This window comes from Thermobia domestica, chromosome 1 (genome assembly GCF_964235325.1).
Source record: "Thermobia domestica chromosome 1, izTheDome1.hap1.1, whole genome shotgun sequence".
In the NCBI taxonomy this organism is placed as follows: domain Eukaryota; kingdom Metazoa; phylum Arthropoda; class Insecta; order Zygentoma; family Lepismatidae; genus Thermobia; species Thermobia domestica.
The window spans coordinates 16,387,268-16,402,844 of record NC_137454.1 but is presented as its reverse complement, the minus strand read 5'-3'; the positions used below and the strand labels follow the sequence as shown (position 1 = coordinate 16,402,844).

Here is a 15,577-nt window from a genome sequence, read left to right as displayed (position 1 = left end):
GTGTCGAAGCAGTTGTGCCCAAGTGGAAAATCAGAATAGTATCAAACACAAAACAAAACTTCATATAGGAATTCACATAGGTTTATATTTAAACGTTGGCAACACCGTACAGCACGACTTTACAGGTATGGTTCTATTCATGATTAGATTTTCAAGATGTTATAATTTGTGTTCCGTGCCATTTAACAAAACTTTATTTTGAGCTGAGTTGGTAACACTGCATTACATATGATATTATTGAGCATGTCTGTGCGTACAATGTTTGCTTACTATACTGCTGTGTACATGTAATTTTCATTACTTTAATCATTTTTAAGTTCTTTCTGTGTCAGTGTATCTTTTGCATTGATATCTTCATATGATTCTAGATTCTTCTTTTCTGTCTATCTCCTGTGTTTCTGGGTGTCGGCCCGTAAAACTTTCGATTTCTCACTTTTTAAACTTCTCTATCGAATGCGCATTGTTTGATTGGACAATGTTACTATCAATATAAGATGTTCACTTGTGAGTACTCTGTTGATTGATTGACCATTGTTTATCCAAAATACAAAACAGTGACTTATACCAACTTGTAATACACGAGCTCTTTAGTAATTTGAATTATTTGAGTTGGCATACTCAATATTTACAGGAACTTGGCAATTGACTGATATTTTTTTATGTCAATAGTTGATTCGTAAACTTGCTCAGATGAAGGGAGAGAACTTAGTTGACTGTTTCTCTTGCAGTACATTGAACATATTGACATTGTTTGCGAGAGAAGTATTATGGCGTGATTTTAGCTTCAACATTATTGTTGAGATATCGTTTTGTAGACTACAGAAGACATTATTTAACAGACGGATAAAAGTAGAGTTGTGTTGGTTTTCAATATATTCATTGTTGTATCGAATCTATTCTCTGAAAAAGAAAAATAATATTGTAGAACATATCATATTTAAAGTCATCCAGCTTTTAAAAAATAATTGTTAAAAACTATTATCACTATCTTATATTATATCGCTGTTTAGATTCAACTGAGGAGTTTGCTTTTAAAAGGTACCAGTTCCTTCTCCAATTTTCAAGCTTTCTCTCTTCTTAAAAATTGACATTTAACAATTTCTCAATATATGTGATGAATTCTATCGAATTACATAATAGAGCTTATGAGAGCGGAAATATTTCTTTTATATAAATTACAATAGAAAATCAAGCAGGTCTATAGAAAAGAAACATATATATCTTATTTATTTACTTCTGTCATAAAACTGGATTTCGTTCCAAATATTGAAAAATCGTTAAAGATAAATTTCGCAAAAGCAAACAATATATGTGGATGTAAATGGTCAGTTTACAAAATATGCTGTTGAACTTATCGCTTAAACACGTCAAAAGAAAGAGGCCATTTTGAGAATAACGGAAAACAGACTGGTTGAAGTTTCAGAGTACTTGCCTAATAACGCCAGATTTCATTTTTTAAAAACAAGTGGGAAAAAGTCTAGTCAAAGCTACTGTGAAACAAGTTCTGGAGAGGTTTTGATTCAACATTAAAGGAATATTCGTTATATGCTGACTATGTCAGTTCGAACGACTGGCTAAGAAGAGTTAGAGACATATTCATTTAAGTTTCAAATTTAATTTGTGCAATATAGTAGCTTCCTTAGTTAATCTTGATAATTCAATAGCTTCGTTGTGTTTTCTGCACTTCCCTTTAGTATATTACAAAGTACTTTGTTTGTCCACTTCCAGTATCATGTGATTTGGCCATCCTTTATACTTTGAGATTTTTTTTTGGGATAATTTAAGTTTTTGCTTTTTGCAGCTACAATAATGTGAACTTCATTTGGTCGACAATTTCCTTTATGCTAATTTGGTATAAAGCAGTGCAATATCCTTCGGAAGTTAAAGTTCACGAAACGTAGATATATATGGAAAATATATGATAATCTGGAGAACGACTCATCAAAATGAAAAAGAAAATTTGACGCTGTAAAACTTATGAATACTTACTAGTTTCCGAACATCATTATACGCATAACATTTACATATAATGTATGAGTGAGACACGTGATTCAGCAAGAAAATGAACATGGGATATATATTGTAAGGATCCTCACATCAGGACAAGAGTACACGGCAACACAACATGTGCTATTGATTACAAACATAAGAACAGAACAAAAACCGACACGAAAGGCACCGAGGATCGCCGAAAGAAGACGGACCTCATGGAAGCACCCGAAGAGGACAGATAAAAGGGGATCACCGAGGGACCCAGCATCAGTTATCCAACTGATCAAATCACCTACACCGCCCTGAGGTAACACTGGATTAAGGGTACACCTATCCTTACCCGAGGTCGCACTGGACCTTGGATCCTTTCTACAACCAAGCAACGCGAAGCTGCCTTGAGCTGAGGGGGCTATCCTTCAATATTCACCAGAACAGGCAAGTGCCTTGGAGACTGCCTTTTTGGGCACCGTGCAAACACCTATTTCTTCTCATCTCGATATATTAAGATATACACTACTTTACTCTTTGTAATCAAAGACATTTTGTATTTAACAAATTTTATAATAAATTGGTGAAGGAGATAAGTCACCCGATACATCATTTGACTCTACTTATAAAATCATTACGTGGTGATAGGCACCTGACGCTCTTTTTATTAACTTTTGAACAGGGAAAAGGTCAGTATCAGAATCAGTTTAACTAAGTTTTACTATCAAAATTCAGCTAATACATATATATATATATATATATATATATATATATATATATATATATATATATATATATATATATATATATATATATATATATATATATATAAATTCTTTCTCTCCCCTTTTTTCTCTTACCTTCTTAAAGTGCGATTTATGCCAGAAACTACATCAGGTAAACAAACATACAGACCAGAAGAGAATAACAAGAATATGACAGAGGGTGCATCTAATATATCCTTTAACATTCCACATTTAACGAAATATGCGGGATACGTACATGAAGATCCGGACAGATTTTCTAGGCTATTCGACCATATGGCAACCATGCACTCATCATCACCGGCCAAAAAGAAGGAAATTCTACCAATATATTTACAAGACACAGCACTAGATCTCATGTTACAACTTAAAAACCAGAATCAATTTGATACGATGACCTATGACAATTTAATATCTAATTTAGTAGCATTATGGAGGCCAAAGGTACCATCGTATAAAGCAGAACAGGAATTATTCGAGGTACAACAGGGAAGAGTCAATAGACTTATAATTTTTACGTATGCTTGGAGCAATAAGGCAGTTACTACCGGAAGCGAATTAAGAACAAAAGATCCACCATTTATCCTTGGGATTGCAAAGGGATTTCCTTAATAAAATAGCATTAGAAAGTTTTGCAACGGTAGAAGCGCAACATACTAAATTAAACAGTTTAGAAGCTGTGAATGACCTCCTAAAAAAAAGGAGAGCATGCAGAGCTATCACAAAAATTACACATGTTATACGACCAGACTTAGATACTTAACCCGCAGAAATATCCTATGGCTTACCAACCGAACCAAAGACAATGTATCCCGGACCTCACCTATATCATCATACCTATCCTGTGCAAATGCAACCTGTTAAACAACCGATGAACAGCTATATACCTACATAACAACAAATCAATACTTCCATGGCGATTTCTTAACCAAACCCTCAAGAATTTCAAACCCCACGTTAGGAACCTAAGACTTCCCCACCAAGAGCAAAATCCTTCACAAAGTGACCTCTCTACATTGGCCAATAAGATGACAGAATTGTCGCTGGTGATAGCCCAGTCGAGTTACAGAAACCAACCGAAGCATAAAAATCAGGGAAACAGAAGTAGAAATAACAATAATAACGGGAAGAAAAAGCGGGAATCAACCCAGAACAATCAGCGGTCTACACCCACGGAAGATCAAATTTTGGTGTGCGTAGTATGTAGGAAGCAAGGCATGGTGCATCTGTTAGCTACAAGGGTAAAAAAAACGTGTAAAGCAGCCCCTTGACAAGGGGGCCGACAGTCAAAATCACACGGAACGGGGAGACCAAAGAGAAACTGGCAAAAATTACGAAATTCCTGTAATAAAAGAACAAGCAGCATAATTGGCAGAAAGACGGGAAAACATTACATTAGAGGACGAAATTAACAGGTGGCATTTAACAATTAAAACTAAAGCTGGCCCTTAGAATGCGATAATTGATACAGGAAGTACGGTGTCCTTCTGGCCAAACTACGCCGTACCCCCTGGGACAAGTTTCATTTCATTCCAGACAATAATAAAAGGAACTTAAGGAAATAATATTCGTTTGAAACAAATAGCATTGATAAAATTGAAAATAGGTGAAACAACACTTACTCATTACTTTAGAGCAATTGACAAGACAATGCCAATAATTGTAGGAATTGACTTTCTCCTACGTTCGCATTCCACCATTGACCACCGTTCGCATAAACAAGAGTGCAATCTCCTTCTTTAAACGTTCGAGGAAGCCACTCCTACCAGCTCAAAGCAGAGAAAATACATTGTCAGCTTTTATAACTCAGTTAGTATCGCAGAGAGACCAGAATTGTTTATACGTGACTAAGCAAATAACTTTACCTTCTCATTCTCATATATATATATATATATATATATATATATATATATATATATATATATATATATATATAGGTAGCAGGAAAGAAAACAATAGCTGATAAATAATGTTTGTATGTATCACTGTTTCCTGTACTACGCGAGAAGCATAAGTTAAATGCCCTCGATCAGAAAATAGAAGCAAACAAAATGATAATTTTTATTTCAAATCCCAACGGCAATAGCGTCACTAAAAAAGGAACACATCAGTGGGGCCTCTTGAGGAAGGACACGAAATCTCTTTTATCGCCCTAGAAGAACCAGATTTTTTTAAAAAAATCATATCGGTTTAAGACAAAAGAAGAAACGGAGAAACGTCTAAAATACACAAAAACACTTTTCAATAAAGATTTCTTTGACGTTAACCCCGACCTGGACAGAAAGCAAAAACAAGCAATGTAGGACTTGCTATTTAAATAGAGATGTTTTTATATATGCCCCTGATGATATCGGACATTTTAGGGGATATGTTCATAAAATTAGGATTTCTAAATCTGCCGTATTCCACGACCGTTTTGATTTGATTTGATTTTGATTTGATTTGATTTATTTGCGTTCATTTGACCATACAGAGTACACAAATTTGTACATATGGTATAGAACATGTCATTTCACAATAATACATTGGTTAAATACAGAGTTAATAAACACATACAAATAAACTATAAGCATACGATATAAAACTAAATTTTTTTACAATAAAAGAAGGAAAAAATAAATATTTGTTATTTAATCTAATGGTTAAAATATATCTACGTACTAAGTTTTATTGCCTTCAGAAATAATAAAGAATTATTCACCTATATACTCATCTACAGAATAATAAGATTTACAAATTAGCATATTTTTAACCTCTCTCAAAAACTTTATATCATCTTTTATGTATTTCAATTCTCTTGGTAATTTATTATATAGCACTGCACCTCTATAAAATGTAGTTTTTTCAAACATACTTGTTCTGTGTGACGGTATTACAAATTTATCACAGTTTCTAGTTTTATATTCATGTACGTCGGCATGCGTTAAGTAGTTATCTATGTTTTTTCTCACTAATTTTAATACCTCATATATATACAAACACGGTATCGTAAGCAATCTGAGTTCACGAAATTTACTTCTACAACTACTACGAAAATGGGAATGTGTAATGATACGGATTATTTTCTTTTGTAATCTAAATATTGTAAACAAATCATTAGTGACACCCCAGAAGGCAATACCATACTGTACTCGGGAATAAAATGACGCATAATATAATGAAATTAAAGTGTCTAGGTTAAGAACAGAGGAAAGTGTATAAGCCATATAAACAATAGAAGATAAATTTTGGCATAAATTGTTTATATGATGTTTCCATTTAAGTTTGTCGTCTAGGTTTAATCCTAAGAATTTAGTATTTGAAGCACATTCCACATTATTATTATTAATTGTAAACGAAGGTTTAATTGGTGATGAATTAGTTGGGAAAAAATATAAACATTTGGTTTTTTCGGTGTTAATAATTAAGTTGTTGTGGTGTAACCAAGTTTCGATCTCTCTTGCTGTTATATTTACATTATTTTGCAGCTCAGTTAAATTACTTCCTTTTACAAGTATATTTGTGTCATCTGCATACAGAAATAACTTACCATGAGTGATATAAAGTGGTAGATCATTAACATATAAAAGAAATAATATTGGTCCTAAGACTGATCCTTGAGGAACTCCTATGTTTACCAGAGAAGGTGTTGATCTGTGAGTTTCGATATACAAGTTGTCTTCATTAATGAAATTTATCTCTACAAATTGTTGTCTATTTGTAAGGTAAGTTTGAAACCATTGGTTAGCAACACCCCTTATTCCATATGCATTTAATTTACTTAAGAGTAACGAATGGTTGACACAGTCGAAAGCTTTACTTAAGTCACAAAATATAGATAGTGGGTATGATTTACTTTCTATTGAGTCTACTACTTCTTGCAAGAAATGAAGGGCAGCTGTAGATGTGGATCTATTTTTAAGAAAACCATGTTGCGAGTCAGATAAAACATTGTTACGTTCCAAATGCGTAATTAATCTATTTTTCATTATGGATTCTATAATTTTCGAAAATTTAGAGGAGAGAGCTATTGGTCTGTAATTTTCGCATTTCTTTTTGTCACCCTTTTTGTGTAATGGTTTTATAAGGGCCCATTTCAGGCTGTCTGGGAATATACCTTGTGAGAATGAGTCATTAATTATGTGAGACAGAGGCTGTGCAATTGCGTGGATACATCTTTTGATTATAAATTCCGGGATGTCATCTGGACCCCTTGATGATCCGTATTTAAAATTCCTTACTACTGATATTATTTCCGAAGGATTTGTTGGAATTATAAATAAAGAACTACTTATTTGATTAATTCGATTAGGGTTATTCTTAATATCATTCGATGGTGTTTGCGATTTAAGTAGGTTAGTAACTATGTTGCTGAAGTAAGAGTTGAAAAGCTCAACAATAACATGAGGGTCTTTACAGTTTTTGCCGTTCGCGAGTTTTATTTCAGTATTTTGAACATGTTGTGGTTTTTGATTTGTTTCTTCTTTAATTATTTTCCAGGCCATTTTGGTCTTGTTTTCTGCATTAGAAATTATATTATTATAATAGGACTTTTTGGCTTGTTTTATTACCTTTTTATATATGTTTTTATAATTTTTACAGTAAATCTTAATACTATTATCCTTAGTAGTTTTGCTAAGATGATTTAGTGACTTCATCTTTTTACTACTCACTATTATACCTTGCGTCACCCATTTCTTTTGTTTATTGTTCTTGATTGTAAACGTTGCGTATGGGAAACACTGATCAAATATCAGCTTAAATTTACTGAAAAATATACTAAACTTATCGTTCACCGAATAAGATGATTTTGACATTACACTTGACCAGTCCTCGGATTCAAGATACTTATTAAATTGTAAAATATTGTCTTCACTGAAATTTCTTTTTCTCATTTTTATTATTTTTGAACAGCCAGTTTTTTTGTTTTGTGGATTAACTAACACATTTGCATTGTAAGAGTTCACAGTGGCTATTTGTGCCCGATGATCAGAAAACCCGCTATTGAAAACATTAACGAAGCAATAGAATTTCCTTTTGTTTATAATCACCTGATCGATGGCAGTTTGTGAATTTTCCGTTATTCGCGTTGGTTCATTAACTATTGCTTCTAGATTATGGCTAAGTAGTAATATTTTCAATTGACCATCAATAGAATTTTGGTCTAAAAAATCAATATTTATATCACCCACTACAACTACATCCTTCGTCTTTGTTTCATAATATGAAAGAATATTTTCTAAATTTCTGATAAAAATATTTACATCACTCTCTGGGGTTCTATATATACATATAACTACTACCTTATAAGATAATAATTCAACAATGGATGCCTCAAAATGTTTATCTATGTTTAGGTTTTCAAATTTCGTTACCTTTTTAATTAATACATCTGATCGTGAAAATATACAGGATCCTCCCTGTTTCATATTTGTTCTACAGTAACTTGCAGATAGGTTATAATTAGGAATATTAATAATACCAAGTTCATTTTGTTTTCTTCAATGTTCTGTTAAGCAAATTAGACTAGGTTCCTGCATATTTTTAAATAAAATTTCCAGCATAATTTTCTTTGTTGAGCTAAGCCCTTGTACATTTTGATGAAAAATCTCTAGTTGACTATGTTGAGTAGAGGTTAAGACACTATTGGACTTTTGTTTCGCCATAAAAGAATGATCGGAATCATTATAATGTGCTATAGAGGAAACATGAGTCTCATATGAAGGAGTGACAGTATTATTATTCTTTTGTTTAGGAAATTGGAATTCAGGATTAGCAACGCGAATAATAGTTTTTGGATTTTTTGACCTTTCTTGAGTGCCGGTGAGGTTATTAATACCCTTGTCCGCAATCATAGTATCATTTGTAGAGGTCAATTTCGTATTGAAATAATGACTTTTATTTTTGCCGTCAGCTGGAGTAAAAATATTGCATTCCTGAATTTCAATTTCGATACCATTCAGTTTTTTTGAAGCCTCTTTGATTGTACAGTATGTAGTATCATGCGACAAAGTACATTTTTACCTGCGTTATTTAAATGTAATCCATGGTGTGTAAAATGATACCTTGGAAAACGACTGGTGTTTATAAATTCCACATTTTTGAAATCTTTACCTATGCATTCAGCATTTTTATTGAATTCAAAAATTTGCCTATTCAAGGTTCCATTTGGACGATGCGGAAAATCGTATCTATAGGGAACGGTGACCACAACCGAGTTTATTTTTTTCTTATTCAGACATGCTAAAGTAGATTCGAGGGCACATAGTGTTTCTGTTTGTGGGAGATTATTTGTGGGGGATTGTGGAAAATTATTTGTACCAGCAAGGAGAACGACGAAATCATCATCGGTTAAATTTGCAGATAGTTTGTTTATATCTTCACACACTTGTTCAAGTTTGGCATTTGGCTTTACAATGGAACTTACCGATATATTGTTACTGAGGTTTTGGAGTGTAGATGCACAGTTTTTTCCCTGACTGTCGCTTAAGATTAATATGGTCGGTTTTCTGTCAGCTGTTTTAGACCTATCATTGAATTTTAGAGAATGTGTACTAGGAATTAATAAATCAGCCCTTGTAGTCACCGGTACTTTATCCACTTTTGATGATTCACACATTTGTTTCGACATTCTTTTAGGCGTTTCTTCATAATCATTCACTAAACATGCTTTAGACGCATATGTGTTTGAAATAGCACTGTAATTTTTGTGTGGATCATGTACAGGGGGACATATTTGTTCATTGTTTGTTTCGGTAAGTCTGCTTCTGTGGATGTATGTGTTTGGTAACGTACAAGGATACACTAAGTCATTGTTTACAGCAATATTAGTTGTGTTGCCGAGGGTAGTATGGAGTTTCGATGCATCTTTGCCATTCACATTTGACCCTTGTACTGGAGAGGGAGTTTGACACTTTGTTGTCTCTTCCAGTCTGCTACTACTATTGTTTCTATTCGGTGAAGTATAAGAATAAACTAATTCATCCAACACTGAAAAACCATTCGTTAGAACAATATCGGATTTTGTGGAAACAGTATTACGTGCTTGTGGCGATTTTTTAGATTTACCCCTCACTACACTTGACCACGAATTTTGACCTTGCACTGCATTCTCTTCTGTTTGTGCGTTGATTTGAAATTGATTTAGTTGTTGTTTTAAAGATTCAATATCACTACTGAGTACCTTGATTACTTCTTGTAATGAAGACAGTTCTTCCTTTGTTGCTTGACAATTTGTACAAAGTATTAATTCACTGTCATTTTCAATAGGAACACTAGTAACTATGGCTTGCATTTTGGATTTCGCTCTTGTTATAATTTCAGATGTATTTGCAATTTTAATTTGGCATGGTTTACACGCTGTACTCAAACATACCTTGTTTCTTTTGCATTGTCTGCATAAAAACGAGGAAAACTGTACACTCGAGGTTTCACTTACACCACACACATCCGCCATGCCAAATTCAGTTGCCGCCATGCCGTTCCCCACCTATCGCATTAAAAATTAGGAGTCAAGTAGATAAACAGATTGAAAACCTTATCAAGACAAAAATAATCATGCCTACTGACAATAATGAATTCTCTTCTTCACCTCTTGTGCTCAAGAAGCCTAATACGAAGAAATTTCGAATAGTTCTCAATCTGCAGAAATGTGACAGTTATACCAAGTATTTATCAGTACCATTTCAATCAACAGAGAACGTTCTAAACTCTATAAAGGGGAAAATCTTCATATCTAACTGTAGATCTTTCGAATTCCTATCCAAATTTTGTTCCATCCTAAGAGCCGTAAATATATGACTTTCGTTTTCAGTCGTAGTAGAAAATCATACGAATTTTTGAGGTGTGCTATGGGCCATTGCACCTTAAGTCAAAGTTTGTTCCTTGCTACTAGGATGATTTTGGAAGGACTACCTGACAGAATTACAAATTTTGCCGACGACCTTGTCACACAGTTCATATAATTTTCTACAGCAGCTACAGGATTTAGAATTATTATTTCAGAAGCTTAGGAAACACGATTTTCCGGCATCACCCAGGAAGACACACATTGGCCACCGGGGACTTAACGTATTAGGACACCTTGTTAGTGGGGAATACATTAAAATATCTCCAACAATAGCTAAGAAGATCCGAAATTTTCAGAGACCGACTACCAAGCGGATTCTCAAAAGCTTTATTGGCCTATGCTTATATCTTAGGGCGCACATCAAAGATTTTACGATAAAAATTGAGCCTTTCCAGCAATTAGTAACAACTAAATCTAAATTTAAATGGACGTAGAAGCACGATGTTCTCTTTGAACAATTGAAAGAAGACGTATTAAACGCTCCATCACTCGCTCATTTTGACGACTCGCTAGAAACCTACGTCTATAGCGATAGTAGTTTTATGCAAATAGGGGAATACTGGCCTGCTATGACCGAAAAACCGACAATGAAAACGTTGTTGCTTATTGTTCTCGGAGCCTACCGAAAAGTGAAGAGAAAGCTAGCATATAGCAAAAAGAGTTATACGCTCTCATATACACATTGCTCAAATTTCGCTATTTTATACAAAATAGAAGATTTAGGGCCATATGCATAGTCGACCGCGTAGGGGTCCCCTAGACGAACCGTACCTGTGGGATACCTCAACCTTCCCCTTGACTGTGCAATGCATAAAGCTTCCAAAGTGATTCCTCAGGTACGGTTAACACTGAGGGCTGATTGGTCTAGCCACACCTCGAGCGAGGCTAAAATTTCGTTTAAAAAAGTTGAAGGTAAAACTCCGAAGCTCAATTCTACTATAATAAGGCATTAACATGGAAGCAGTAACTCCATAGATACAATGTATGCTATATTAAAAAATGAAATAAATGTTCTGAACTTTGTTCTTGCAAAGACGGAAAAATAACGGTGTAGATTAGGAATTGCGTACAGTTTTTTTAATTTTCAGATAAAGTCTATTAACTCGCAAAAAGATATAAGGAGGATGTAGAAAAGTGGAAAACTAACCGTGTAAATTACGAATACTTTTTTTTTTTTTTTTTTAATTTTCAGGCAAAGTGTATTCACTCACAAAAAGAAATAAGGAGGATATGTAGCTAGAAAACGTGTGAGACTGTAGCTTTTCAAAAGAGATTCACTAGAAATAAATTACATTTACATCGTGCTTTCTTTTCACAAATCTGCCCATAGTATTTTCGAAAATGTATTTTCTAAAAAAAATTCCAATAGGCCCTAAATGTTAACCATAGGAGGGCATAAAAGTTATGACTATAAATACAGTATTTTGGTGGAAAATTCCATGCAAATAGCGTAAAACTTATTATCTACTTATTCCTAGAGTGTTATTAACCAACTGCGTACAATTGTATTAGACACATTCATACTTAGCTAGTATAGTGAAAGCCACATGTCTGAAAACCACGCACCAAACTTTGCAAGCTGCTCATAACAAGCATTTTTTTTGCATCTATTACGGGGTATGCCAAGGTTAAGCTGGAGGGCTATAGTCGAGGTGCTTCCGTAAGGAACGGGTGAATTTGCGGTGGTGGTTATACATGTAAGCGAATTAGGGGTTCACTCGAGCAGACGGTTCTACGAAATAGAAAATTTATGGGTGAAATACGATGTGAAGCCTTGCATTTTTCGTGAAGGAATGAAAGTGTGAATATAAGTTAGTTACCATCAATGACAGCACATTGAAATGAATTTTAACTGATAATGAAAGTAGTGTATGTATAAGTGTGTTCTTCCACTTTCCTCGTATACACGTATACACCCATCGCTGACGCGCCTGCTCCATATGGACGCACCGGCTCGTTACCACTAGGTCCCCCTGATGCGCTCCTACCCTAACTCAGTTAGGCAGCATTCGTGCTTTTGGCCACACAGCGCAAGTTGATTCGTGTCTTATGTACTGTAGTTATTATGCCATACATCCACACTGTATTTGGGGTATGTTTAGTACAAGGGGTCCAGAAGCACGTAAAAAACAGAAAATTTACGGGAGAAATGAGTGATGCAAGTACTTAGACGTAACATAACGTAACTAAATCTAACCTAACCTAACACAAACTAATGTAAGCTAACCAGAACAAACCTAAACTAACGTAATATTATAGAAATAAGCGAAATTCTATCATTTTTTGGAAATTTATGCGGGAATCCTACACTAATATAACATAAACTAAACTAACCTAACGAAACCTAAACTAGCCTAACCTAACTTAAACTAACTAACCCTACCCTAAACTAACCGAATGTGAACAGAAAATACCAAAATTGTAACATTTTTTAGAGAAAAGAGCTGGACCCCTTCTGCTAAACATAGGCCCTGTATTTATACTGAGCCCTCTAAAGTCAATCTGCAAGTAGTAATGAAGCTCTTCATTTAGTGCATGCTCTGCTAAAAGAAATAATACAAAGCTCTAACCTAACCTGAAAATGTAAGAAGTGTGTCAAAATTTGGTAGAACTGTCTGCTCGAATAATGCTCAAATTAGTACAAAAAATATGCATCACTCTGTAACAGGTGGTCACTAAAACCTAGTTTTGCATTATAATTGCATAATTATGGACCATACTTCTTAATACTGTTTCCATAATCACATGTACATGTGAACCGATGCGTACTTTGAGCAATTACAGCGCAAAACAGCAGGTTGAAGTTTTCCACACTTGTCTTTCCTTATGCATACACCACCATCCCTAATGTGCCTGCTTCCGCGGACAAAATCTCGCGTGATCCCGCAAATTGTGCCCAGCTTGGAATCGAAAAAATGCAAACTTAGCTTGTGCTGGGCACTTAGCACACATTCGTGCATGGTTTTCCCACTTATTTATTTATAACATATAAGTTTGCAAGCATATTATATATGTGTACGCAGCTGGTGGACAGGTAAGAAACGAAGAATACAGAAGACATCAGATCATAAGAAAAAATGGATGGTAGCGCTCATCAACTTTACTTAGCCTATGCTAACTGGAAAATGTAGGCAAACACAAACAGGGAAAAGGATGTAAAAGATATTAGAATAACATTTTCATGTTGAAATATGTATAACTGTTGAATCAATTTTCCTCATCAATGTTGATTCCACAAGTTTTTTTTTTTTTCTGGTGGTCGCGAATTTCAATATACTGGGGATGACATCTATTACTAACGAAAATACTGGGAATCCACATTGAGCACAATAGATTATGTGGTCCCGAGGGAATGTTATGGTTATCGGGGAGAAATCTCTCTCGCTAATAACCTACTACTAATAACACCAAGTATCACTCGCTTATGTTATTTCAGGTAGAAGTTGTTAGTCCGCTCTTTGATTTTGTATTCAATATTTGTACTAGCGGAAGCAAAATATTCTGCAATACTCTTTCAGGAATTGGTATTTTAAATATTAATTGCCATAAAATATGTCATTTATTATCGCTTAATTAGCTCAACGAATTCGATAAACTCATTAACATACTCAATTATTTTGTCAGCACGGAGCATATGCATTTTATAAAACAACAGAAACTGCTACGGGCTAGCAAAGGGTGCTTTGAAACACACCTAGCCATCCCCTTGAATTACGGGGACGTTGCGGGCTTGTTTGACCCTGCGGGAGAACTCTGCAACGCAAATTATCACGTGTCCCGTACGTAGCCCCTAAGTAGCCCGCAGAATAACTATGCATACGGCCCTTAATCTGTACGTAGACGCAAAGTGTGTAGCGACGATGAACACACAGCCGGACAAAGTCGGGAAGCACAAAGATATATGCTATTTTTAGCTGATTACGAATTTGATATACAGTATTTGCCTTTATCCAAATATCTAGCAGATATAATTAGTAGGCTCGAACAAGCCCAAGATATTAGGAAAAACTTGGGAAAAGAAGAAAATGATTAAGAAAATGAAAAACATCGCAAAAGAACGGCGTAAAGATGACAATTACAAAGACAACATTTCTGTTTCAGAGGGAAAGGAACCGGACCAGATCTCCATGGTCAGTTGAGCAAGATTTTTTGTCTTAAAAGCGGCATATTATATAGATAACAAAACCACCATGATTATGGCTTACTATACTTTCTATGTATACCAAGGTTGTTAGTCAATTTGTGGTTGACAACCTTCCACCGCCAGGCGACCAATCCAGATTTTGGGTTCTCAAAATCGTACAAAACCGCCATGAAGAAATTTTGTATGCCGTACCTCGAAAATTATCTTACTTACAAAATTCGCACATTCGAGGATTGCCAACGTTTAAAGAAACTACCACGAAAGAAGCAAGCCGAACTACTACATCACACGGTAGGAGAGATAACAACAACAAGGATGTAATACGAGCTAGGGCCTTTCCCAAGCAGAGAAGGAAGAAATAAGTATATACTAGTAGCCACGGAACTAGCTACACGATATGTGATTGCAAAGACAATAGACGCCATAAACGCGGAAAATATACAGAAATTCTTGAAACATGATATTATCCTCAAATTTGGAGCTTTTTCAACGCTGTATTTGGACCGACATCCAGTACATGGAGCGACTCATTTACAAAATTTAGCACAGAAGTACGATTTCGTATATAAGTACTCACACGCATATAATCATGCTTCCATTGGACTAGTAGAACAGACGAATAAAATCATACAGAATTGTCTTAAGTTTTTCGTACAAGAACACCATACGAAAGACTGGGAAAGATGGTTACCACATGTTATTTTTGCCATCGAGACCTACGTACAAGAAGGGACCAAATATTCAGCAAGCTTCTTATTGTGTGGTTACGAACCTAGGATACCGACAGAATGTACGCTCGAATCAAGACAACATATACAAATTAACAGACATAAACTAGTGGCCTTTAGGAAGAAAATACGA

The 15,577-nt window shown here is 34.8% G+C and overlaps 1 protein-coding gene across 1 annotated transcript in view; it reads right to left on the bottom strand.

Annotated features, from left to right (window-relative positions):
* Positions 1–876: 876 nt before the first annotated feature.
* LOC145683546 (uncharacterized) overlaps positions 877–15,577 on the bottom strand; it is a 71,953-nt gene continuing 57,252 nt past the window's right edge. Inside the window, exon 2 of the mRNA XM_081754898.1 lies at positions 877–900. Coding sequence (XP_081611024.1) covers positions 894–900 — 7 coding nt within the window. The 3' untranslated portion in view covers positions 877–893. The remainder of the gene's footprint in view (positions 901–15,577) is intronic.